Source organism: Xiphophorus maculatus, chromosome 22, assembly GCF_002775205.1.
Source record: "Xiphophorus maculatus strain JP 163 A chromosome 22, X_maculatus-5.0-male, whole genome shotgun sequence".
Lineage (NCBI taxonomy): Eukaryota > Metazoa > Chordata > Actinopteri > Cyprinodontiformes > Poeciliidae > Xiphophorus > Xiphophorus maculatus.
The window spans coordinates 14,882,526-14,909,101 of NC_036464.1; the positions used below are offsets into that span (position 1 = coordinate 14,882,526).

At 38.6% G+C, this 26,576-nt stretch overlaps 1 protein-coding gene across 3 annotated transcripts in view; it reads left to right on the forward strand.

The window, feature by feature from the left end:
* Nucleotides 1-440: 440 nt before the first annotated feature.
* Nucleotides 441-26,576, forward strand: part of LOC102233238 (serine/threonine-protein kinase MARK1) — a 35,970-nt gene continuing 9,834 nt past the window's right edge. For 2 of the 3 annotated variants that reach the window (XM_023327390.1, XM_023327391.1), the window contains exons 1-8: nt 441-833; nt 5,100-5,300; nt 11,127-11,180; nt 23,932-23,980; nt 24,740-24,805; nt 24,933-25,003; nt 26,117-26,173; nt 26,301-26,537. In XM_023327390.1, coding sequence (XP_023183158.1) covers nt 783-833; nt 5,100-5,300; nt 11,127-11,180; nt 23,932-23,980; nt 24,740-24,805; nt 24,933-25,003; nt 26,117-26,173; nt 26,301-26,537 — 786 coding nt within the window. In that variant the 5' untranslated portion in view covers nt 441-782. The remainder of the gene's footprint in view (nt 834-5,099; nt 5,301-11,126; nt 11,181-23,931; nt 23,981-24,739; nt 24,806-24,932; nt 25,004-26,116; nt 26,174-26,300; nt 26,538-26,576) is intronic. The other variant, XM_014469727.2, reaches the window with a different exon arrangement.

Here is a 26,576-nt window from a genome sequence, read left to right on the forward strand (position 1 = left end):
GTTTTGCTGTTTATTCACTCATAAATGTCACATTTTTATTCGCAGGCAGATGGACAAAGCAGGGTGCAATGCAGGGGTAGACCAACAGGTGGCAAAATCTGCTCACTTTATAGTGATTTAAGCTTTATCCCTGAATTAGGCCTCTGTGGACACATGTTCAAACACGTAATTAAGAGTACTTGAATAATAATAATAATAATAAAAAAAACATGTACGAAATAGCAGTCGTTTTTTTATAGATTCTGCTGTTTTTTGTTATGCCGAAAGGGTATAATAATTACAATTTTCAGGAATCATTTCGGGATCAAAAAGCAGTTTATCTGCTCTAAATGAGACGGACGCTGTTCAGAAAGAGCACTTAACTGTTTTCTGGTGACTTGAATGAGGAGCAAACAAAGGGAATGTGTGTATGAGAGACACACAGAGAGAGAGAGAGGCAGAGAGAGGGATCCTCCATCCTTCCTGGTGGGAGGTTTGAGATGAGCTGCGCAGAGCCGTCCAAACCGACGCATCTTCCTGGCCTGTCCCCCCTCCTCCTCCTCCCTTTCTGTCGGTCTCTCTCTTTTTCCTCCTTTCCTGTCTGACACTAGTCCACCTGAAGGGGAAGTGCACAAAGCCGATAAGGAAATCCGACGCGTCCACCGAGGTCCGTCCGTCCGCGGCATGTTGCGGTAAAAGGCCCGCTAAAAGGGGATGTAGAGAAGGGGTCCGAGGCACCGCGCCGTGTCTGCTCTGCTCTGCCCAGCCCGCTGCATCGCTGAGCGGCCTGCGAGCCTCACAAGATGTCGACCAGAACGCCATTGCCCACTGTGAACGAGCGTGACACCGAGAATGTAAGTGTCTTTCTTTTACCCAGACACAGGAATACAGAAGACAGGGAGCCCGAACAATGGTGTTCGGGAGTGGGGTGTTTTTAATTTTTTTTTTTAATTTATTGTGGAGCGATCTGGTTAATGGCTTCTGGAGGTTTCAGTGTTGCACAGCGACACCACCAATGAGCGCTTGGGGTTTTTTTTTTCTTCCTTTCCCTTGCTGGGAATAAAAGCACGAAGCTCAAGTTAACCAGCCTAGAATAAAGGTGAAGCTCTGTTATGTTTGTCCTAGTTTCTCAAGCACAATAGCCCTAAACAACGCACTGCGTCAGCGAGGCTTTAAGGCAGAAGCGAAGCATTGGTGCTTAATATAAAGAATGAAATATTGTCTCTGTGTCCTTTGAGGGACATTTCCTCGCTCCACTCGTGCAGCTGTGGGAATTTTCTGTTCCTCAAAGTCAGTATGTGTCGGTAAACGGGGGGAGGTTGTTGCCCTACTTTTCAGTTGCAGCGTTTGGTAGCATCGCAATGTGACATCCATCACCCATTGGGCCCTTTTGTAACTGCACACTCAGTGTAGAGGAGGAGGAGGGAGAGTTACAGACAGGCTTTTATTAAGAGACATCACTGAAATCACGAGAGACCTCCCAGTGTGAGGGAATGTTTATGAACGGGTATTCCTGTTTATTTCCCCTCATCCTGATCACAGCTCTTTAATATAATGGATCTTTTGGGATGATCTCTGATGAGGACTGAGCCGTGTTTGCTGACACTGGCTGTGACACGTGAGGGTTCCTCTGATGTTTCCTGGAAACTGAAGCCTCCACTTGCCACACTGACTGGAAATCACTGGAATGAGTTGCTTAAAAGGACAGCGTTATTTAAAAATGTATTTAAGAACACTGGTTTATGTTTTATAGTGGTGAACTTATATAAATTTTGCAGCCTGTTTATTTTTTTTTATATGTGGCAATACTAATTTTGGCATATTTTGGCATATGTATTGTGACTTCACAGATCAGAAAAAAGTTACAAAAGCTGAAAAAGACCAATGTCTGTCAACAACTAGAGACTTTATTCTTCTCTCTTTCAGAATAGATGTATTTTGATCATCATAAAGTCATAAACAAATAAGGAAAGTATTTTTCCTTTAGCAGTATAGATACATAGCTTAACAAAACTTCCTTTACATGATTACATTCCCTCTCAGACCATTATTAGATGCATTGCTGAGCACGGTTAGTCTTCCGTAATGCATCAGCAGCTAATGTAAATGTCTGGAAAAAGCTGCTCCCGCAGACATAGATTACTAGGTGGCTATTAAAGCCCCATTTCAGCATCACTGGAAGGAGTCAGCCGGGCGACTTTGCACCCGTACAAGCCCAGCTGCAAGCCCTGTAGGGCAAAATAGCAGCTAAACTGCATTGCATAAGACTCCATTACTTAGAGTGAGGTGAGTGGCTTTTAGACTAGCAATAAAAAGCCCTCTCTCTCTCCTCTTGTGTCTGTGTGTGTGCTTCTAAGGATGTGTTTTGTTTCTTTTGTACGGCCTCCCTGAGGACAGGATGTCATTGGCCAGGGACAAGAGACAACATTTGTACAGTATTTGAACACCAGAACTCAAAGTCACTTCACTGTATATGTATGTTTTTTTTAACTTTATGTACAGTCCTACTTGCAAAATGTTTGTGTGAAGCGAGAGTGTGGACCTTCGCTGGCATCCTATCAAGAGTTTCCCCCGACTGTTTTTTACCGCAAAACCGGCGAATGTGAGCCTGCCTCGTAGATCTGACTCAGTCAGGACGGAGGCTGGCAGAGGTGATGCACACACCCTGTAGGGTGTAGCATTTCCCCCTGTGAAACAGGAACACGGGCGCTTGGGTAACCCGACCGAGGCTTTATTCTCCGGCGGGGTGTGGTGCTCTGGAGCAGAGGATCATGGGATCTTTGACCTGGACTGACATCAGCAGCTGTTGTGGAGGAGAGGAGGCAGACCAGAGGAGACTGCACCAGGCCTGCACCGGTGTTGCATTCACAACAAGCTGTTCACCTTCAAATCATGCTAAAGTTGTGGCACTGTGCTACACATTTTGAAGATGTTGTCATAAGTCATCTATTTCCTCTGATATTGAATCCTGCTTTGTGGGTAATTGTGTGGTGATGTTTGGAAGGGACTGGATTCTCTTGCATTGTTTCCTCCTTGATAATGTTAACAATTAAGTACTCTGAGAAAGTGCTAGGATTTAAAAAAAAATATTGAAACACGACCAAAAATCCCCCACATACATTTTTGTTTGAATTTAGCATCTTTATTCAGATAGCTTGTGGGTGACATTACTTATTAGTGTAATTTATTAATTTTCAGGATAAGTAACAACAAAATAACTTCAGTGGAGATGTTTTGCCTTCATTAGCCTTTAGCCTTTTAGTTAGTTGAATTGGGATGCATATTCGCTTCTTAGGGGAGAGGAGGGGTGTGGAGATGCAGACATTCTCACACAGTAATACTTGTTAGGAAAGGTTAAAGCTTTGAAGATGTAGAAATAAATTTTTACAAAGTAGGCGGAGTTAAGAACATTTTTTAGTCAGATTTATGGGTTGTTTGTAGCATCTCATTCTTTTGGTGTTTAGATTTTTGTGTCCTATTTTGGATGTCCCTGTGTTAAGTGTTTTTAGCTTCTGTGAGCATTTTTGTGAAATATGCTTTATAAACACTATATAATTTTTACTTTAAAAGCATATTTTCAGGCACTAAGAGGAAATATTGTTGTGTGGCCAGCAATAGTAGAGGTTAAAGTTATAAGTTTAGTGCAGCTAAAAATGCATGTATGAAGCCACAGTTGACCTTGCAGAAGGTATGTTGTATTCTAGAAAGTTTCCAGGACGACTTTGTATTCTGGTGCATCATTATTTTATGAAGAAAACCCTTTGTTTACCTTTGATAGCTAAAATCTGAATCACGTGTTTCTGAATGAATTAACCAGAAATGCTTTGTAACCAAGTTCTACAGAGTAGCTGGTAAAACAAATGCTCTGGGGCAGAACATTAAACACACATTTTCATGGAACAAGCACATATCTTCCTGTGAAGTATGAATCGATCATACATTGTGCTTGTGATGAGGAAAGTCACACAAATAATCTTTTGTAGAGCTGGACCAATCAGAGTTTTGTTGTTGATTTCAGATCTCAGACTTCTCTAAACCTCTGACCCCCAACACCAAGATGATTCTGATTTCTCTGTAATGTTCAGCATGAATATCGAACCACTTTGTGAGAGAGCAGTTGCTTTTAACCATGGTTTTGCAATTATTTTTAGAGGCAAAATTATTTTGCAATTGAGTAGTTGGCATGACTATCATAAAAAAACATGACTGTTTCTTCTGCACACTGTAGATTAACTCTGATATTTCCAAAACATTTCCAACTCTAGCAATTTCCATGTCAGACGTTAGCTTGAAATGATCAAACAGATTAACTTTGCTGCACTGTTCAGCCTTCCTATTATCTACTGAAGTCTCGTTCTCTCTCTTTCTCACTGAACATTTCATCAGCTGATCTTTCTGTTAATCTCAAGCCTTTTACTTTCAGTTTGAATGTAAAATACAAAGCAAATCCAGAAGCAGGCAATTTGCTGTCAAAACACCTAAAAGTTATTTGAAAATTGAAGCTGACGATTTTCAAAAGCCATTAGTTTTCACACCTATAGGGACTCGTGCTTTAGGATAGGTGAAGCTCCAACAAGCAGTGCAGGAAGAATGCGGGGAAATCTCCAAATCAAGGATGTGCAGAGTCCAACACAAAGTGTTCAGAGGCTGTGACACTAAGTACTTTCCAAACTGACTATACAGAGTTTACTATTGATGTTTCAGACAGTGAGTGTGTTCAGGAGCCCTTAGCCAGTATTTCTACTTTTCAGTTAACATGAGAGCTGGTATTTTGCAAATGGTATGTATTACAGATATCTTTAGGAATGAAAGTAATACCTGATTCACACCTTTGTCCACTTTCTGTATTCATTATTTTTTTCCACTATGGAGGTTTGTATCCATAAAGAGAACTACTTATATTATATTAATATTTGTAAGTCTACAGCAACCCCAGTGATACTAGATACCAGCATATTTGCTTTGAATTTACAAATAAAGAGGTGCCTGGTCTGTCCTCCTTTGACAGCTGTACAAAAGATTGTTTCAAGTTTTCTTTGCTTATGATTTGTGAACCCAAATTGCTTTAAGATGAAATTGCAGAGTGATTTTGTTAATCTCCATGTGTGCCTTCCTTGCAGCACTCATCGGTGGACGGCTTTGTTGAGCCTCCAGCTCCCCCAACAAAGTCTGCGAGTCGTCACAGCCTGCCACGATGTCGCAACTCTTTCACCTCCACAGATGAGCAGCCTCATATCGGCAACTACCGCCTCCTTAAGACCATAGGAAAGGGGAACTTTGCCAAAGTGAAGCTAGCAAGGCACATTCTGACTGGGAGAGAGGTGAGACAAATTTACATACTGCAGCTAAATCACTATTCACAAACATCTCCACACTATTCAGTTTAAAAAAAAAAAATTTTTAAACCAGCCAAAATTTCCTTCCATGTCATCTAATTCTGCACTGGTTTGTGTTGCTTTGTCACTAAAACCCCGAACATTTATGCTGTTTGTGGTTGTAATGTATGAAAATGTTTAAGGGATGTGAATACTTTTGCAAGGCGTTGCATTGTTGTTTCTAATTTTTCCAAATCCATTTGAGCCTCAGATAGATTTTCAGACTTGCAATTCAAAAACATATGGGAAAAAAAACCCACCAAGTAGATCTTGTAAATTTAGATGCATGTTAAATAAAGATGAGGTACACATTTTTCTTTGCATTATTGATCTTGTTGCTCGACTTATTTTGTTGCACATCTCTTTTCCTTTCACACACAAAGGCAGGCTTGCACAGTGCTCACCTGCTGGGGTGATGGGGTGTGTTTGCAATTACACCTTCTATGTACCTCATAGGTGCTCTCATGTTGGCATCTTTGCCATTTGCATCCTTTAATATTCTCAGTTTCATGAAGTCTGAGGTTTTATCAGAGTATTAAAAACACGACTTGTCTCTCAGGTCTAACGGGTACAAGTTTGTTGGCCTCGTGGCTTTTAATGCTAATGCTAAACAAGCAGGTTGCGTATGTGACACCTGGTGCTGGAGGAGAAGGTCATGCTCCGGTTTGTGTGTGTGAAAGGCTTTGCTGGCTCATCAAAATGCAAAGACATGGACAAGAGGTGGAGGGAGAATAGATGGAAAGTACAGAATCCGCAAAAACTGATGCAATCTTATTAAAGCAATGGCCTACCAGATACATTTTAAGTTGAACTGCAACTTAAAATGTATCTAGACAAACAGTTTGATTATTACAGGTTGTGAGCTTGTTTTAGATGTTTGGAACTGATTAAGATGTTAACTACACTCATTTATTGTTTGTCTTATCCAATTTGAGCTGCTATCAGCATGTGCATTATTGCAGTCTGAAAGCAATCGGATGCAACATTTAGATTCTTATATTTCAAGTGTGATGCATTCACATCCCACCTGGACTCTGACTGCCTATGATGCCCACACTTATGTGTAGATTTTAGTGCCGGAGATTGTAGAGCTCACAGAGAGTAGTAGGACCATCTTGATGGAAGCAAAAAAAAACAGAGTAGACTAAGGACAGTTTGGGTTGAGAACTGAGATAACATTTTAAAAAATCGAATGGTTGAAATTTGACAGGTATTTAGACTCGTTATTTTATTTATTTATGGGCTTATGCTTTTTTTTTCTGATCTACCTCTTTTTTAACATCTGGTCAGATTTTTGACAGTTTCCTTGGTATGAAGCATCCATGCACTAACATGATGCTGTGAGCTGACAGAAACAGCAGCTTCTCTCTCCTTCTGTGCCTCTAGAGATCTGGTGATAGAGATATTTCAGGTGACTCACTTGCATCATGTTTACAGATCTGCTCTGCAACCTGTTTCTGAGAGACAGATTCTCCAGAACGGATGATGACATTAGTGCTGCTTGCTCTGACACCTTGTGCTTAACTTATTGCTCACTAAGCTACTGCTGATCAAAAGCCTGCTATGAATCCAGCAGCAGAGATTGGTTCCTCACTAGCGTCTGCTAAAATATTGATCTTTACTTAAAGAATTTTCAAGTATTGGCCTAACTTATTATACGACATATTTGTTAGCCTATTTGTTAGCACGATGACGGGGCCGGCGTAGACATGACCACCTCCATCAGATTGCGTTTACCAAACCAGGAAGCATAAAAGTAAACAAAATAAACAAAACTAAAATCTGCGGCAGAGGAAGTCTGGTTTGGCGCTGTGCAATTGTGTGTAATTTTCTCCAAAATATTCGTGAATCTGCAGTAAATGTTAAATTTTTTTGTAGTTTAACCTTAACCCCTTTCCTTATTCTGTTCTGAATTGTGAATGGACATTATGATGCAGGTAGCTATCAATGTGGCTGCCGCATTGTGCAAATCTACCACTAAACTTTTTATCTGTCAGGTCTTTCAGGAACAATTGATGAAGGGGAAAAAAAAACTGCCTTCAGAATAAAAGTCCACAGTTTTCAAATGCGTAACCCCTCTCTTTCTGGGGCCAGGTGCCATAGTTTGCTACAGTCTTTCAGCACTCCGTCTGAACGTTAAACTCGTTTCCATAATTAGACCCATGCAGGTATTTGTTTTTTTCTACAGGTGACTGAATATACTTCAAGATTTGTTTCCATATTTTTTGCCAGGACTTGCAGGGAAAAGATATTAACTTGCAGCTAAAAAATTAAACATTTGCTCCAACCACTAAACACTTCATGTCCTGTCACATATAAATAGATAAGCACAAGATGCAAATTTGGCTACAAACAGTTAAAACGTATCAGTCTTCCATACTTCTGCATGATTATGCTGTTTATTTAACTGCTATCCATGTTCAGTTTATTGCAAACTAAACATATTGAAATGTCTGCAGACACAGTAAATATTTAGCTTTTCTTTTGAATTTTGAATTCTTGTGCAACCACAGCAAAAAATAATAGACATCTATATTGAGATGGGTTTATAAACTTTTTCTGTCTGTTAACTTTATTTAAGGGCACTACTGTAGCATAGTTTTTAAAACACTTAATATTTAAATCTCTGCTGTTTAGAATCTCATATTTCTCACATACAGCACACAGAGCAACTTAAATGAGTGGAGATTTGCAAACAAGAATGCAGAGTTGCAGGAGTTCATGTCAATATGGAGGAGCTAAAATCAATATTATATTTGCAGGAGAAGCTTGCATTCATTATTCATAATCTGCTTTGATCTGCAGCTGAGAGTAAGAAACATTATGTGCATCTTGTGCATTTGATGTGTTGTAACGCTAATATTGATTTCAAATACTGCTGTCTCTTTTAGTAGCAGGGATGCTGATCTTTTCATTGTGTAACTGTGTCCTAAATCATGTACCAGTGCTTGTGTAGCAAGAGCTCAGATGAAAATAGGCACAGCACAACATTTGAGGTGCCTTCAGCACTTAAGTGGTGACACGACAAAATTTTCCCTCCACGTCTTCCTCTTGACTCTGCACGTGTTTTAGATGCGTGCACGATGACGGGGCCGGCGTTGGGGGCCGAGCATATGGCCGCTGAGTTACAAACGATCTGCATAATTAACAGAGATGCACACTGGCCTTCTGTCACTGTGGAGTTGAATTATTCACCCCCAGATCATTGGCGTGAGCAGACGGATGCAGCACGTTTAATGCAAACTTTGTGTCATCCATCCACGTCATTGTCAAATGAGATTAAAAGGATTATATCAGAACATCGTGTAACAATGAAAACGTCTCCTGCAAAGTGAAAAATGCCGGAATGAGAGGGAGAGGATCATTTTTAACATTCCACAGGTCAACATTTAAACTCTTAACATGGTTCGCAGGAAGTTGAAAGTCTCAGAGAATATCTCCCCACCTAAGATGAACTGCAAACAGACCCCACCTGTCCACTTTGTTTCTTTACTCTGTGAGCCTTGGCTCTCTTTCTGCCTATGCAGGACTGTGTTTCGTTCACCTTCTCCACAACGGCGTCATTATGGGGTGTAGCTTCAGGCGTTTGAAGAAATTGAATCTCGGCGCTGGTCTTGGGGAAACCCTGTTTGTGATGAATAACCTGCATTCTCTGTGCCATGACTCAGCATTTTACTTGCTGTTTTTTCCCCCTTAATGTGCTGCTTGGGGTCTGAGGCACAATCTGCACCCACGAAGCATGCATATTAGGCTCTCAGAAGGCCCCAGTTAAAGTCATTAAAAGTTGTAATTATGGCTGTCATACTATCTCCAGAAGCAGTTTGTCTTACAATTGAACTTACACAGGGACAAAGGAAGTCTGGAGGATGGTCTCCCAATTAAACCAAGCTTTTAATTTCAAACAATGACCTGAAAAAGGAGAACCTCTATCCCCAGAAAACAACGTTAAACATGCAATAAAATAAATAAACCTGTGCTGTCGTTTCCTGTGTGGTATTTTTATTTGAAGATGAGAAATGTTTACTTCAATTTTAATTCATTATGTTTATTAATTGCCAGTTCACAAAATCAGCACATTTTACAAGATGAACAGGTCTGATTCATATCAGTTATATAGAATGCAATCCTCCAAATTCAAATTCATTAAAATTCATTCCTTTACAGTCGGATAGTCAGATTTGGGTCTAATTATAAACAGCTAATATTTTTTACAGTAGAGCCCAATTAAGTCGACTGGTAAAAATTTATCTCAGGAATCCCAGCAGATCGCATCAATTCTTTGACTTTGATCCTGAGCAAGAACAGAGTGACACTTTCTCTTAACAGGAAGAACACATGCATCTGCACAGCATTATGAAGGGTTATAAATGAATTGTGCTAGTGTTCTTTTAAATGCAAACATGTGCCCTAGTAGGCTAAACAACTGGTTTAAACCAAGATTGCACATGATCCATAAAAAGGAACACCACTTTAATAAAAAAATAAACACTTTAACTGCTTACCTACTTGCTTCAAGCCATTAGTAAAGCATATTGTGTAGGCTGTCTGATTTTATTGAGTTCTGAGTTGCATCAGTTCATCACTTTTGTGTACAGTCAACTGTACACAAAGGTTGGAGGAAAAGGAGAAACATTAAAAATGATGATTAGAGCTGTTTGGAATTTTTTCAAGAAATGAAAAATAGAATAATAAAAAATCCTCAATCTTTGCTTTTTTTTGAAGTAGTGCTGTTCAGTTCAATTCAGCTGGAATCCTGCACATGTTGGAGCTTTCCCTGCCTGAACACCTGATTTAAGTGAATTGGTCGTTAGCAGTCTCCTGCAGAACTTGATAGCTTAGCAGGTAATTCAACTAGTAGATCCCTGTGTGCTAAAGCATGGAAACCAGAGAAAACATGCAGAACTCTGGCCCCTGAGGACCAAACACGCAAGTTTTTTTAAAACATTGAAAAGGAACAAGTTATCAATCAGATATAAAAACATAAATGTAGCAGTTTCAACTCTTGCCCTTTCCATGAACTTTAGTATGTTAATTTTCAGATATCTTTTTATGAAGATGAGATTATTTTTTTATTTTTAACTGCAAAAATGTGGGAGACCAATAAAGACCATCAACCTCTGTTGCCTCTAAGCACCCAACATTATCCAACAGATCAGTACTGCATTACCTTTATCCTGAGACATGGCTAAAATTGATTTTGGCCTAATTGTCTGTGGTTGGACCACAAAACAGCTGCTATTCATAACAATTTTGACACTTAGCTCTTTGTGGTAGGGGAAAAAACACTTTAAGTAGTTGTTTTTTGTTCAGGGACAATAGGCTTGTATGCATTTCACAAGCACTCGAGTGTAATCGCATCAGATTGTTGAAAGTGCTCCGTCAATCTCTAATCAGCATATTGTGTGGGCTCGCCGGTGACTCTGCAGTATTGCTCAGCTCGTGGTTTTGTGAAAGCTGCTGAGCTCTGAGAAAGTGAGGAGAGCGTGTCTGTTTCGCTGTGCACTTTGGGGTGATTATGGCAATGGAGAGATCAGCCTGCTGCCAGAAGTCAATCTCTGCACTGACCTGACTGCTGTACATGTATAGTTGACCTGACTGCTGTATATGTATGGCTTACCTATATTAGTCCAGTGTATGTATTCTGCTTTTTGTCTGTGCTGACAGAATATTCATACTATGTAGAACAGAATTTTCTTTTACACCAAAAAAAAGAAGAAAGTTTTAATCTTTTTAATTAGCTTCTCTTTTTTCCTTCTTTCTTTCTTCCTCTAGGTAGCGGTGAAAATTATAGACAAAACCCAGCTGAATCCGACCAGTCTACAGAAGGTGAGTTGGTGTTTTATCGCCACTTGGAAACACTAATGTCTTGGTTACAGCACTCACAGTCTTTTCCATTAGTCATTCCCAGACTCCTGCTGCTCTGTTTCTCTGCTCTTTGAACTCAGGATGCGCTGTTTTACATAATGTAATCAGATGTAGTCAGGAGAGACCACAAGGCACGTTTAAACCTCAGTCTCCCTGCTTTTTCGCTCTTGGCTCTGTTGATTTGTGGAGAAGAGGGGCTAAAAATACACCTGCTGGCCTGGTTGTCACTTGTCTGGCAGTCAGGACCAATTAGAACAAAGAGCTTGGACAAATTGCCAAGTCACAGTTGTGATCTTCCAGCTGATTACACATACATGGTTCCATATATCTATACGTATAAAGTTGAATCTTACGGTAGATTAGATTTTGTGGAATGAAAGCAGTCGCTGCTGCATTTTCCATGTACCATCACCTACTGTAAGTCTAAAAATAAACCATGTGTGCAAGGATCTGAGAAATTCATCTCATGGTCGTGACTTTGTCCTAGCTGTGCTCACTCTGGCTGCTCTTTGTCTTTCTGTGCCTTTTTTCTGTAATAACAGGAAAAAAGCCTTATTGTACATCCAGTGGAGCCATAGAATTTATAGTGTCTTCTGCATTTACTGCACCACTGGTGAAAGTGTGTAAATTATTTTAAACAAATCACACTGGGAAACGGCAACCAAAAATCTGAATCATATAATTTGGGTACATTTGTAAAAATAATAATAAAAAAAATCCACATTTAGAAAAATAACTCAACAAACTTACCAGTTCCACAGTTATTGTACAGATATTTGCCTGTTTGATCTAAATGAGGAGTCAGAAACTTTTCCAATCCAAGAAAACATTAAATTTACCTATGGCTGCATAAGTTAATGGGCCTTTGGAAAAATAAAAATGGCAAGATTTTATAAGTCTAACATTTTTTAAAAGTTAAAGTACTGTATCAATTTTTTTGTTCTTCTAGGTTTTAGAACAAAAATAATTACATCTTTACACAAGATGAATATTTTACTGATTAGGACCTTCAATGTATTTTAGAAAATACAGAGAAAAGCACTTAGTATGTGGTACAATGACAAAAACAGAATATTAAATAAGTTTTTTTTATTCCCTTGCACCATTAGTGCACCTCCTTTAATATATTTATATGGAAATATTTAATAAAATCTCACATAAAACTCCTTAAACTACCAGTGTACTTTTTTACATGTCAAAATACTGATCCATTTCATTGCAGTTTTTACTAGCCTGGAGGGTTCTTAAAATGCTTTACCAGTACCTTTTTAGATATTTGTCTGAACATCTGTGAGCAGTTATCATTGAAATTCAAACATTTGTCGGTGTTGCAAAGAAAAGTTGGTTTCCAAGGTTAATGCAAACCGTTTAACTGATTTAGAGCTATTAACTACCAGTGGGTAAAAAAAAAGAAAAAATATTTAAGCATATTGAACTTTGGTTCATCAGAAAACTCTCCAAAGAGAAGTGCAGGAAAGTAAACTTTCCAGAAAAAGCGGAAGTGGAGAACAGTGAGCCAGGAACAATTAGTGGTGTCTCCATGTGGCTAACTACTATTAGAAATGCAAGCTAATAATATGTTTCTTCTCCACTTTATGTACTTTCAAAAACTGTAACAGTTCTGTATAGAAAGCTGCATATTGCTGTGTTTATGCAGAGTTGCATGAGAAACCAATTGCCAAAAGTACAAATGATCTGTTTTTACTGTGTTTATCACCAAGTTGTATCTGCCATATTGGATTTTGAGGTTTGGTCTGGGGAGAATACTCAAAACTTTTCCACTAAAAGTTAAATGACTTTCCTTTTAATTCTTTTTATTATTCCAACATGAAAATGTGGAATTTCCGTCCTTGGAATCTATTGACTGCACTGTAGCCTTTAACCAATAGTAGATCCTCTTCATAGTCGGGTCACGCTGAGGCGATTCCCATAGTGAAACACCTCACTCTGTTATCAAAGATCCAGGGATTACGTTAAGTAACCCAACATTTTACTTCAAATTCACCTGAAGCGTTTGTTGCTGAAAAGCTGATTCTTGTTCTCATTCAGCTAAGTGCACTGTTCCAGTAAAGTGACACTGTTCCATGACATTTTGAATTCCGCATGTTTACACTTTCAATGGTTGGACTGATGAGACTTTATTTTCTGTCAACATGACTGAACAACAACGTGGAATGTGTATAGTGTATAATTAGTAGTATATTAGTAGTAACTATTAGTATAATAGTTAGTATGGAGACTTGGTCTTTGATGCATTTCTCTAATGGTGAGCTTTGGACATTTTTTTTCTCTCCTGTACCATCCTGGTGGTGGCAAAATAAACACAGGTCTTCACCCAGAACGTGGCTGAAAGAAGTGAGCATATTACTTACCTCATGTTGTGTTTATTCCTCAGGGAAACAGACAATCCTGAATTGCAGAACACTGCTTCCTAGAAACTTAAAAACTTAAGTCTTCATTAGAAGAAATGAGAAAGACTTCATAAAATGTTTCAAGTATATATTTCTTATTCGAAAGAAATATATGGTTAAACATACTGCTGTTACTGTGGTTTCCACTTATGTTTCCAAGGCCAGAAAGACTGAAAAACACGACTCCCTTAAAGCAGTTTAAATAAACTATATCAATTAATTTATTCAAAATCTCTTCTAATTCTTTGCATTTTTCTGAGAAAAGGAAGTCAGTCAGAGAGAAATTATAGTGATTATAATGAAGTGGTGTTTTTTTTTTTTTTAGTCTGAGACATTTCCACCACTGTTATGTTCCTGGCAGTATTCTTCACCATTAATAAACATCTATGATTGTGTTAGATCCTAATGAGATCCCACTGCTACTTCTTAGCCAATCAGTGCGATCCAAGCTGACAGAAAGAAATTTCATCGCCTGAGATCTTTTGTTGGATCCTTTGCTGTGTGGCTTCTAATCTGTGTGGTGGGAATCTCATTGAGATTCTGCTCATAAGGTGACTCAACCAGTTTGGGCCTCGTTGAGGTCGCGGATGATTTTGTTTTCTGCTGCCGGTGTTGTCCGCTGCCTGGTGATGATGCACGCAGTAGGTCATGTGTACCATGCGAGCGTGTGCACCAATCAGGAGGGCTGTGATAAATTATTCAGTGTGCCTTTCATATGTCAGCTGCAGCAGACTCAGGAGGGTCAATATGGAGAACTCTTATAGCTTTTTATGGAAGATGAGATGGGATTGATGCCACAGCATGAGCACACACGTGAGTGTGTGTGCAGATATGTTTCTTTTGTTCGCTTGCTTCTCTCATATCAATTTAAGGTAGTTGTGTTTCTGCCTGGCATGTGCACATTGTTATCCATTATGATATCCTCCGCTCTGTGCTGTAGGTTTTTGTAATAGTATACAGATGTGCGATCTGCAATGCAGAAGCCTGCCTTTTAATGCAGCAGCCGTCTCCTGGACTGAATCGATTGTCTCGCTGACCCGCCCTGTCCTGTGCTATGCTCGTGAAAGCTTTACAGCGGCTACAGTAAAGAGAGCCTTCAACTCCAACCCAGTTTTGCTTAGTTGCCTTTCTGATGTTGATGCATTTAAATGAAGCTTGTAAAAAACAATGCAGAAAACTGACTGATCACTGGCCTCCTTTACTGGTTTGCAGGGTTTTCCAGTACTTTCCCAATTAATGCCTTGATTTACATTAGATAGACATTCTCTAAATTGAAAATAAAGCTCATCCATAAATACAGCTTTTCTTTAGCTGGTTTTTTGTGTCTATTGGTTATTTTTGGTTGTTTTGTTGGAGGCTGTCTTCTAATTAAAAAGTCTAGACATAATTAATTTCAGTTCAGTCCCCAAAGCTGTTTGGGCTCGTTGTTCTCACACTGTGACCTTTACAATAGTAGGGGAGTGACAAAAGAATTTCAAATTTAAGAGGGCATGTTCAGCTCTTCCATCCAATATATCGCTGACATATTGGTTTAGTTGAGTCATAGAAAAATGTCAATGATAAAAGATGACTAAATTGTTTATAGGGATGGGAGTAAGAAAAATTTATTTTTCTGATGCTTCTAATGCAGATGTGGACGATTCGGACTTGATTAACAAATCTCAAATTGATTATCTTAACGTTCCTTTATATTTAGTTTATGGTGAGTATTAAATGCAAAGATATGTGATATGTAACATCACATATCACAAGATATGTGATATGCAAAGATCTGTGAGAAAATGCAATCCATTTTCTCACAAATTTTCCACATTTTGCTCATGATGAGATCCATTCCTACAGGATGTGAGAAAATGAAAAATAAAATGTAAACCTTCTGAAACATAATCCAAACAGTTCACCAAGTTCCTAAATATTCCTGAAGCTTTCTGCTACAAGCATTATAAGTAAAATTTCTGAAATGCTCTGTACTTTTCAGATTTGAAAGTTCTTTTCATTGAGTTACTTCAGAACAATTTGCTCATTACATCTAACTCAACTTAAGGCAGCAAATTAATGTAAGACAATCAGAATCTGCCTCTATCTCAGGGTGTTATTTCCTCATTTGACTGGTTAGCTGTTTGTATTCGTTCGGACAAAGGCTCCCTGTCCCCTAGTCTAGACTGAACTCGTGATGAAGGATATGAGAGATGAAAACATGTCAATCTATCATTAACAATAACTACAGACACTAAAAGACTAATTAGTGAGGAAAGTAGACCAGCAGAGAAAAAACATCTTTTATATGTCAGCCCGTACCTTGAATCTTCCAATTGACTTCAGGTTCATCTGAGCCAAATCATAGCCCTCATTATTTTCTTGGCAGTGTCTCAGTGTTGGCCATAACGCAGAGCACCTGACACCTTTGGAAACTCCAGAGGGGTGTCAGTTATGACATATGGTGTCAATGTAACAGGCTGCTGGTAGCTGTATGCTTTTCTTTCTTTTCTCAGTTGTTATTGTACTTGATATGAACCTTTCCTATATATGTTTTATCCTTATAGCTTTTAAAAGACTGGTTGAGTCTGAGAGAGTTTTTACACGAATTATTAAGGAAACCTCTTTTTCTTTTTTGTTCTTTCTTTAGATCGTTCCTAATTTTGTTGCTGATTATTCATCTGGTTTTTTAAAGCTCTGACTGGATGATGGTGGTTCTTTAGCACTAAACTTCATCCATCCATCCATTTTCTGTACACCCTTGTCCCTAGTGGGGTCAGGAGCGGTGCTGGTGCCTATCTCCAGCGAAGGTTTCGGGCGAGAGGAGGGGTACACCCTGGACAGGTCGCCAGTCTGTCGCAGGGCAACACAGAGACAAACAACCGTGCACACACACACTCACACCTGGGGAAAATTCAGAGAGACCAATTAACCTGACAGTCATGTTTTTGGACTGTGGGAGGAAGCCGGAGTACCCGAAGAGAACCCACGCATGCACAGGGAGAACAAGCAAACTCCATGCAGAAAGACCCCGGGCCGGGAATCAAACCCAGAAACGTCTTGCTGCAAGGCAACAGTGTTAATTTATAGACTTCCTAACATGAGTGTTTGTCATCATATATTAATATAGTTGGGAACAGAGGGATGTGTGTATGTGTGTGTGTGGGCATTAATTCTTTAAATTAATGGTTGCTAAACTTGACTTCCAAAGAGCTGATTTTGTTTTCTAGATGAGGTCAAAGGTCAAGAACAGCTTATTTACAGTAAACACCTTCTATGTCCTAAAGACATATGATTGATGTAAACAATGTCAATAATTCAATAACACCATTATAAAGCGCCTAAAAATCAACTTTGTTAAATATTTTTGTAAAAACAAGACCAGAGAAATTAGTAAATTTCTCTGCTATCATTCATGCTCTCATTTGATAGCATGAAGGTAGCTGCGCAATAGGTACACAATGCCCTAAAACTGACCAATTAATACAAGAATTGTACACTTAAGCTAATAATTTTTTAAATAATGTTTACATCTCTTAATCTGACTTGGAAGTTAATGAGACATTTTGTATTCATGGTTAAATCTAGTGCGCTGCTTTTCCTTTTCTTGTTGTATGGTCTTTGTGGGAGTGCTGTATCTGATTTGGCAGCATGACTTTTCCACTCACTGCTAGTGGTTGCTCTTTCATGTTAGCCTGTCAAAATGCCACTGATCTTTCGTTTGTGGTCCCAAAGGAGCTGGGCTGTGGGCTCACCATCTGGCACAGCAAGCAGGTCCTATATGGGCTCATTTATACACGCAGATAAAGCTGCATGACACATTGGACTGGCAGATCCTCGTTGAGAGCAAGTCACGGTTATAGCAACATTTCACACACATGCTCACATTCCTGCCCCTGTGTGCTACCATTCATTTGCTAATCTAGATGGATGAGTATCATTGTTCTAAACTGACAAGTAATTTTGTATCTGTGCTGTGTCGCAGCACAGAATAAAATCTATTATTAAAAATTATTGCGTTTTATCTCTTTTTTTTTATCTCCTGGTGTTTTCACCTCTATTTTTCTGTTTTAATGACCGCTTTAAAGAAGTGAATCATGAGTTAAAAATAAACCTCGGTTCTGATCCTTCATGGCTCGTTGGCCCTGGTCTGAGTTTATAGTGGTCAGGACAGGAAATGAGATCAGCTGAGCTTTCTAAAGCTCCTCCTTACAGCCACCGCAGGAAACGCATCACATGTCATCTGTGATCCGGGCTGTTGACGTTGTCAAGGTTTTAAGGCGTTTTGCCCCTAAAATAGGCCCTTTGGTTAATCTCCTCTTCCACTAAGCAAATGCCGTACTCATCCCACCAGCCACTGCACTCTCATCTGATCTGTAAATAAACCTAAAGCAATAGAAAGTCCAGTATCAGTTTTAAGTGCTACTGATCTACTTTACAATGTCTGAGTTTGGGAGGTTGCGTTTCTTTTCTGCCTGCTGCAAAAAGCCCACTGTGGGGTCAACCTCTCATAATGGCTGTTGTTTACGTCTGTCCTCCTCCTGCTACTCTGCATTAGCCAATGAAATGCTGCCCAGCTCATTGGCTAGAGGAGCTTTGGTCTTGACCAGATGAGTGGAATGTGATTAGGCAGACAGAACTGTTGTCTGAATCATAGTACAAAATCAAATGTTGGAGCTGCTAAGATATGCAGCCAATCACATGTCTGATGACATTTAGAATGCTGCCTGACTTCAATAAGTCTAATCTATTTAAACACGTTACACTGAGAGAGCGTTTTCTTTCTAATATTGTTGGAGGTTAATAAAGGCATTGCTGGAGCAGATGAAAACAAAGTAATTCGTTTTTTATTCTGGTTTAATTTTTAGTTCCTCAGGAGTCGAGGACAGGTTAAGGCATTCATGTCAATGTCGGACAGAAAAGATTGTTTTCTTCTGGCTGATGCAGTTTTCCAATTTTACTTCAAGTCCGACCTCTGGATTTTGACCAATTACTACTTTTTTTGTTCTAAAGCCTATATCACCTGCTTCTGTCAAACCTCTTCTCTCTACTTCACTAATAATAGTGTCCAAAACCTTTTAGCTCAACAAGAAAGAGCAATATATGCTAAATACAACCCCAAAAACTGACAAAAAATACGCAGTCAAAAATCTCTTAAGTAATCTGTAACTAAAAGAAAATCCTTCTTTGTGATCTGCCATTCCTATTCTGAAGTCTCATTCAGAAATGCTCCTGTGCTTCCCTCATTTATTTGAAGAACACGGTGTGCTAGCTGCCATTCCTCAGAAAATGTCCAGCTATGGAGACATAAGAAATGCTTCACAGTAAAAGTCAAAATGAATGTTGTAATTAGCTTCACCTTTCTGAGTTTGGGAGGGGAGTTTTGACATATTTTGCACAATGATCTTGTTGGAAAAAAGTATAAAACAGTTGTAAACTTTAGAAATTATTCCTCGAGCTTTAAAAACGTTCAGATAAGTTTCCATATTGAAATATCAGTATCCCGCCTGCTGATCAACAATCACAGTTTGACTTGTGCATGTCTGTCAGATATGCTTTTTATTTTTCTGCCTGTTTGTCTCACTGCAACTGCAAACGGGATTTATTTACTGCTGTGATGTTTTTTAAGTACTATTAGCACACATTCAAACAGAAACCCGTTGGATGGAGGAGGGTTTGCAGGCTCCTCGTTCTATCAATAATCTCCACGTTGAACGAGCAGCTGTGCAGCTGCCATGACTGAAATAGTGCAGCCTGTTCCTGTAAGTGTCCCCTGTCAGATATCCTCTGTTCTGCTCCTCCTGCATGCGGACTCTGCTGTAATTAAGGCTAGTTTGGGTGCCTCTGGGTGGCTGGAAGTAGGTCACTGGCACAGACTGCACAGATTCAGGCACATTGAACATGGTGCGTCCTCTTAGAATATGCACTTTTTTTTCAAATTATTGTTTTTTCATTTATTAGCTAAATTGATTACTTTAATGCCTTCTTATTTCTGGGATAATGTAGCCCCTATGCAGTTACTCACTCACCACCATGCACACCTTCAGAACGCCTTTATTCCACACTGCAACTCCCCACTGCGTCTGTAGATATTATTGATAATGATAGCAGACCGGATCAAAGATCTCAAACTCATTATCTCCTGTCGGCCTTCATGGTGGCTACATCCATATTGAATGTGTATTGACGGGATCCTTGTTTGTTGTTGTTTTTCCACAGCCCCACTCAGATTTGTTCTAATTTTTGTTTCCAAGTGGCTGCACACGTGCTTCCCATGTGAGGAGCTTTAGGGCAGTGACGCAAACAACATGCAGGGGGAGGGAGAGGACAAGACAGTGGAGATGAGAGCTCAAGATCCAATACGGACTTTTAAGTCCGCTATCCATAATAATAGAGATTCCTCTCCTGAGTGATGCTTGGCATGTCAAAGGACATGCAGTGACTTACATATGTTTGTCTCATCATGAGAGACATCTTCTGGGTTTTATGTCTGCGTGTTTCCACTCTAACTCACTTTGTTACCAACAGGGAACCTCTCAGGCCAGAGCAGCAGCTGCTGAATATCGAGCAGGCTTTGCCACATAGGAGATGTTTGTTATTTAGAGCCACAGAGGGTCCTCTTAAAAAATTATGAGCAGATAGCAAAACTGTATTATCTTTATAAACACTTTTTATGCTTTCAATACAAAACATAGATGTTTGATTAATATGCAATACACTTAATGATTAAATAGTATTTATAATAATCGTTTAACCCTTTATAATGAAACTTTTGTAAAATTACTAGGTTTGTTAATTAGTTGGGGCCTTGAAAATATTTGTTTTACATAAATGTTTAATTTCTGCTGCGTTGAATAAAAACTGATGCATGAAACTAGAAATACAACAGTTAGGGTTTTTATGGAAGATGACTATGAGGTCTGGCCTGCAGATTATAGTGATGCTCGGCTTGATCAGCTCTAACTGGTAGTGTACCAGCCAGTCAGAAATTCAACAGTCTGATCTTGTTCTGATCACCATATGACAGCACTAATCAGTCGTACTAACAGCACTCTTTGGTGTGGAAGTTATTACCAGAGGAAAAGTTGGTCAGTTGGTCATTCCAGTATAAGTAAGGGGCCTACTAAATAAAGTTGGAGGAAGCACAAAACACATCAAGGCCTTGCATGGGTACAAAAGCAAAAGAGACACCAACACTTAAATAAGATAACAGAAAGGCTGAATGTGTTCCAGCATGAAAAGGTTTACAGTTTTATTCATTTGAGCTTTTTAATCTCCATTGTGGAACATGCCAAATTGGGAATTGGTATTGTTGGCAATCGTTTGGAAATCTAAGTTAATACATGATGCTAAAGGTGGTTTAACATGCAATCATTTGGTATGTGATCATTTAGTCTTTGCTGTGAACTTTGTAAAGCAGTTTTACAATGACTGCTCTCTCAAAGTCTAATATTTGTAGCTTATGTGTATAAGAAATGTGTTCTATAATGTACTTTTTGCTTTGAGCTTAGTAAATGTCTGTTAGAAATTAAGGGAATATTATTTGCTTTATGAATGATCTATGAATAATTGTACTAAAAACTCCTATTTCTGTAAAGGAACCCACACAACTAATGCTTCCTTGTATTCTCAGTTGCTATGTTTACATATCCAAAATTCCTTTATCGGATTGAAGTGTATTTTGATGACGTAATCAAAATGCATTGTTTAAATGGGTACAAAGTTAATCTGGCCATGATGTGGGTTTACATGCACCAGGCTTTATTCAGAATGACAGTTGTAAAATTTTGCTAAAAAACACAAAAGAAAAAGAAGCTGTATTTCCATCTGTGCTGAACATGACAAACAAATGCAGTAACGAGTTCGTTCTGTGTCTTCTGAGAGCCCAGAATGGACCAGTGCCAGGTTCTAATAACAGATGTTACTGCACTCATTAATACAGGCTAAGCAGTATGTTGTTGGTCTTCCTTCTTTGCAGGATGAGAGAACATGAGGAAATAAGCATCTATCAAAGTTCAGTACTGCCTCAAAATATGGGATTGTTGATTAGTAATGACTTTGCCAGAATGACATGATCAAAACAAGTCTCTACACTCATGCAGTTCAGTTTATCAGTTGCCATAAACCTTCCCTCTCGTTCGGATTGCAATTTTATTCCAATCGAGATGAATCCCATCAGAATATTCTGATTGAGGCGTTGACATAAAATATTTTTATTTCAATTACTCATGTATATCTAAGCGTGCCTTTTTTTTTACATTTATCAGTTTAAAGAACAGAAAATCAGAACTCAAATGCATGGTCAGTGCACCCCCAATCTCTAAACTTTAAGTTCTGACTTTAAGTTCTTGCTGTTTATTGGTTTATTTATGCTGTACCAGTTTGTCTACTCACCTGGTTTTTCAGTGCTTTACATAATAATCAAAGGCAAAACTTGCAGATTTTGATTACTGGCTGACTAATTTGTGCATCACTACTTTATAAATATCTCACGATTGACTCAAAAATCATTCATCATATTTTTCTCAAAAAACACTGCTTTGGATTCTATAAATCCCCTACTTATAAGCTTGTTCTCCTCTGAGTTTTCAGCTTTTTGGTAAGAAATGGTGAAGTCTGTCGGCTCTGAACTGTTTGAGAAACTGAGTCAAAATTGAGCCAACTTCTGAAGAATAGCTTTTTCTTGTTGTTCATGCTGATAGCTTATGTGTGAAAATAACATCTTGCTTAACTACACTTGTTTTATGCAAGTATTTGTCCTGGCAATGCCAAGTTCAAGTAGAAAAGGCTGTTTTACAAAAGTGGCAGTTGAAAAACAGCATGAAGAAGACTAAACAACTGTTTAGAGATTGATATTTGAAACATTTCTGTCCACTATAAGAAACACTGGTATAAAATATACTAAGAATAAAGCACAACATAAATCCTTCAAAGATCCTATATGGTAGAAACAGGTGATTTGTGGTATTTAAAGGGATTAAGCTGCAATGTATAAGGTAGAATGCTAATACAAAATATATAAACAATATCAGTTCAGGATTAAATAAATCCTAGCCCCCATATCTACTGAAAGGATGTTTTTTGTAATGATGAAGAATATGTAGTCTTGTATCATAGTTTATGTTAGCTCTGTGACATTGAAGAATACTCCACAACAGACTTTGAACAAAAACAGCCAATACTTGGTTGTTGGGCTATCAGAACAATATATGAACCTTTAATCTCTCTGCTGCAGCTTCTTGTGCAATATTTTGGATCCATGAGGTTAAAGGTGTCACAAAGAAGCAAGTAGAGGCAGAGAACAGGAGAAAGATTTAGTGCGACAGAGGTTTTTTTTGTTTTGTAATAAGTGAGACTGTGGCTGGAAGTTCTGCAGAGCTGGGCCTGCTCACACTGATATAATAGCTCTCTTTGATGACCTAGAAACACACACTACCTTGGACATTACATAATACCCAAATTGTCATTAAGAACGTTACTACCATTCATTGCTTTTTACAAATATAACTCAACCTCATACAAGTCAGAGATTAATAGCTTCACAAAGCAAAGATTAATGTGATTTCCTCCATATAATATAAAAAAACTCAGTCAGATGGGATTTTTAAAAACATTTTGGCCAAGTCAGCAAAGACCAAAATCTTTGTTGTCTCAGGTGGCCGAACTCTTCTTTAGGTGCAAATCCCTATCTAGTCGCTACTGAAATCCGACACTTGAGCAAACGTCGAGTTGGAAATAACAGAATGTAAATGATTCAACAGCACCTCTGCGTGGCTGCAGGAGCTCAGCTGACATAAAACAGTCACACAAAGAGATGCAGTTTTTCCAACAGAAGATCCAACTGATTATTTACTCGCCTGAAAGCACGGGCTGCTCTGAGAAAATACAAGAAAAGCCACGTGTGTGATTTAAAAGAGACTGAATATAACCGCTCTGGAATCTCAAACTCAAAGCCTGTAAGGTCTTACAGCTGTTACGGAGCGGCATGTCTGCGCTGCTGCTCCGCAGATGCTGGCAGTGTGTGAGTGGCTGCAGTCCTGGCCACATGGTCGCCTCATTCCCCTGCAGCCTGTCAGTGGAGTTGTAATTCTGCACCTTGTCTGTACTGGGCAGGGTTTAATACATCATGGCATCAGTCATATTGCTTTTCACAGCATAGTAGAGCTGTGATCCTCATGTCCTCTGCCAGTGTGACCACATTTAAGACACTTTAAAATTTTTCAAAACAACTTGTAGTTCCATTAATATGCAGCAGGTTTTATTGCCAATGAAGACATCTGATGTTGTTCTGGATGGACTAATGTTGTTCCTCTGTGTCTCCACAGCTTTTCAGGGAAGTCAGAATAATGAAGCTACTGAATCATCCTAATATAGGTGAGTGAACATGCTGATGAATCAGTCTGATGAGTCTGTTAACCGGCAGAAGCAAGACTGTTGAACTAGCTTAACCTCTGCAACTCACTGAAGAAATAAATGAACTAATTAGATCTAACCCATTTGTGATTTTAATTCCCAGATTGTTATTATGCGTTCACTCTCTAATCAGGGTTTGTTCAGGATCTTAGTCTTTGGTCTGAATATAGCATATATGAATTTTTGGACCTTAAATACATCCAGATTTCCTGTAGTATCTTTCTGAAATTGCTTCTTTATTAATTTTTTTTCTTAAATTAATTAGATGCTCTAACAATTTCTTTGAGAAATGCATTTGCAACGTTGTTTAGTTGAAATTGAGCCTTTACTTTAACTACTGGACATTTATTCTTCCTGCAAGAATTAATTTTGCTGCTTTATATTACTTTTTATAGTTTTGTTAAGATTGAGACAAAATGAGAACATTGTGTTCTTGTTATTATTATTAACAGTTATATTTTTTGTAATTTATGCAAGTGCCTTAAACTTAAATCTTTTCAAAGATTAAAAGGTCCTGTAGTCATAAATTTAACTAAAACTTGCAGAAACCTCAAATACCTTGAAATACAAAAAAAAAGAAGCTACATGCTACCTGTTCAGTGTCTTTTTGTAATACAGATCTGTTTTGTCTCTTAAAATGACAGGTTCCCTTTGTAAAGTCCAACTATGAACTTCATTTAACTCCTTATTTTTTACTTAATGCTTTCCTTTTTTCTGCAGTAAAATTGTTTGAGGTGATTGAAACAGAAAAGACACTTTATTTGGTGATGGAGTATGCCAGTGGAGGTGAGTTAGGCCTCAATTCATGTTCATTAACTATATTATTTATTTACTTTACATGCATGATTTTAAGTCCCTGAAAGTCTAGGAGGTTCTTACAAATGTATACCCCTTGTGTTTGTTCTTGTTACAGGAGAGGTATTTGACTACCTGGTGGCTCATGGCAGGATGAAGGAGAAGGAGGCCAGGGCCAAGTTTAGGCAGGTGAGTCACCAGTGTTGCAGCACTTCAGGCCTCATTACTTTATTGTTTTCTGGAGAAAGACTGCATAGACCAAAATCCCGCTTTGTCACTGACTGCAGAGGGAAGGTGGAGCACACACAGCTTCTTCTGAGAAAGCCTGCATCCCTGTAGTCTCTGCTGACCCCTAGTGGTGCCTAATGTGCATCAATATTACATCAGTTTTTACATTGTCATCGTTGCTTTTGATATGGCTACCTATACTGAAAAAAAAAAGGATTTATGTTTTATTTGTTGTAATTTACGGCAACAGTGTCTTGATAAAAGGACTGAAGGGAATATCTGTGCACCAGATCAAAAGCCTAAATGTTTAAAGTCTTCACATGTTTACAGGTGTTCACAGCTGGGTGATGTTTGTCAGGGAATGGGATGATTTATGTTTGATTGATATTTTTGACATTCTGGAATATGAATCTTCCTGGCCTCCTCAAATAACAGCATAAATGTAGATTTGTCAAAAGACGTCTTTTAGCTCAGAAACTCTTAAATTTGTGGCTGTTGTTGACATACTTCTCCTTTCCTTTCAAAAGTAAAATAAAATGATGGCCTTATTGTAAATCAGTAATTTGGGGAAACTATTGAAATGATTTACATATAATATATTTGTTCAATAAAATATTTTCTTAAAATGATTAATGTCATCCTCTTTTTTTGTGGAGGCATGTATGAATATTTTGACCTTTGCAATATTCTAGATTGGGCTTTAATTATATGATAAAATAAAATAAAAATCCTAATTATTAAAAAATGAATTTTTGACAAACAGAATTGGCAGTAGATGACAAATTATGAAGAAAATTACTAATGACCTCCTGCACAGTAGCGCCTTTTAATGCTTTTTAAGAATAACAATACTGAACTCCCTCCACATGGCAGAAACAGTCTGTCTGTCTCTCTGCATGAACTGAAAACAGAGAATTGGAATAATAAAAAGGTGATGGAGGAGGTGAAATGCAGCTTTTCCTTATTATCAGTTGGATTTCTACAAATTTGTTTTTGCTTCCTTTCATCTCATTCAAGTTTCTTTTCTGGTCTGGTATTTAATGCAGTGAAATGTGGTGCATTTTTGTGTTTCAGATTGTGTCTGCAGTGCAGTATTGCCATCAGAGAAGAATAGTACACAGGGATCTAAAGGTGAGAATCTCAAGTTATGACATATTTAAATTCTCTTGTCTTGTTCTCATATTTTAGCAGTTCATCCTGATAAAAGCTTCAGAAATCAGTGTATTTTTTACGTTGCTATCTTCTGTCCTTCCATCAGGCTGAGAATTTATTGCTGGATGCTGATATGAACATCAAGATAGCAGACTTTGGCTTCAGCAACGAGTTCACTGTGGGCAGCAAACTGGACACTTTCTGTGGCTCTCCACCGTATGCAGCTCCTGAACTCTTTCAGGGAAAAAAATATGATGGTCCTGAGGTGGACGTCTGGAGTCTTGGTGTTATCCTCTACACACTGGTCAGCGGATCACTGCCTTTTGACGGACAGAACCTAAAGGTGGGCCTTTTTTTCTGGAAAGCATTTCATAGTCCCACA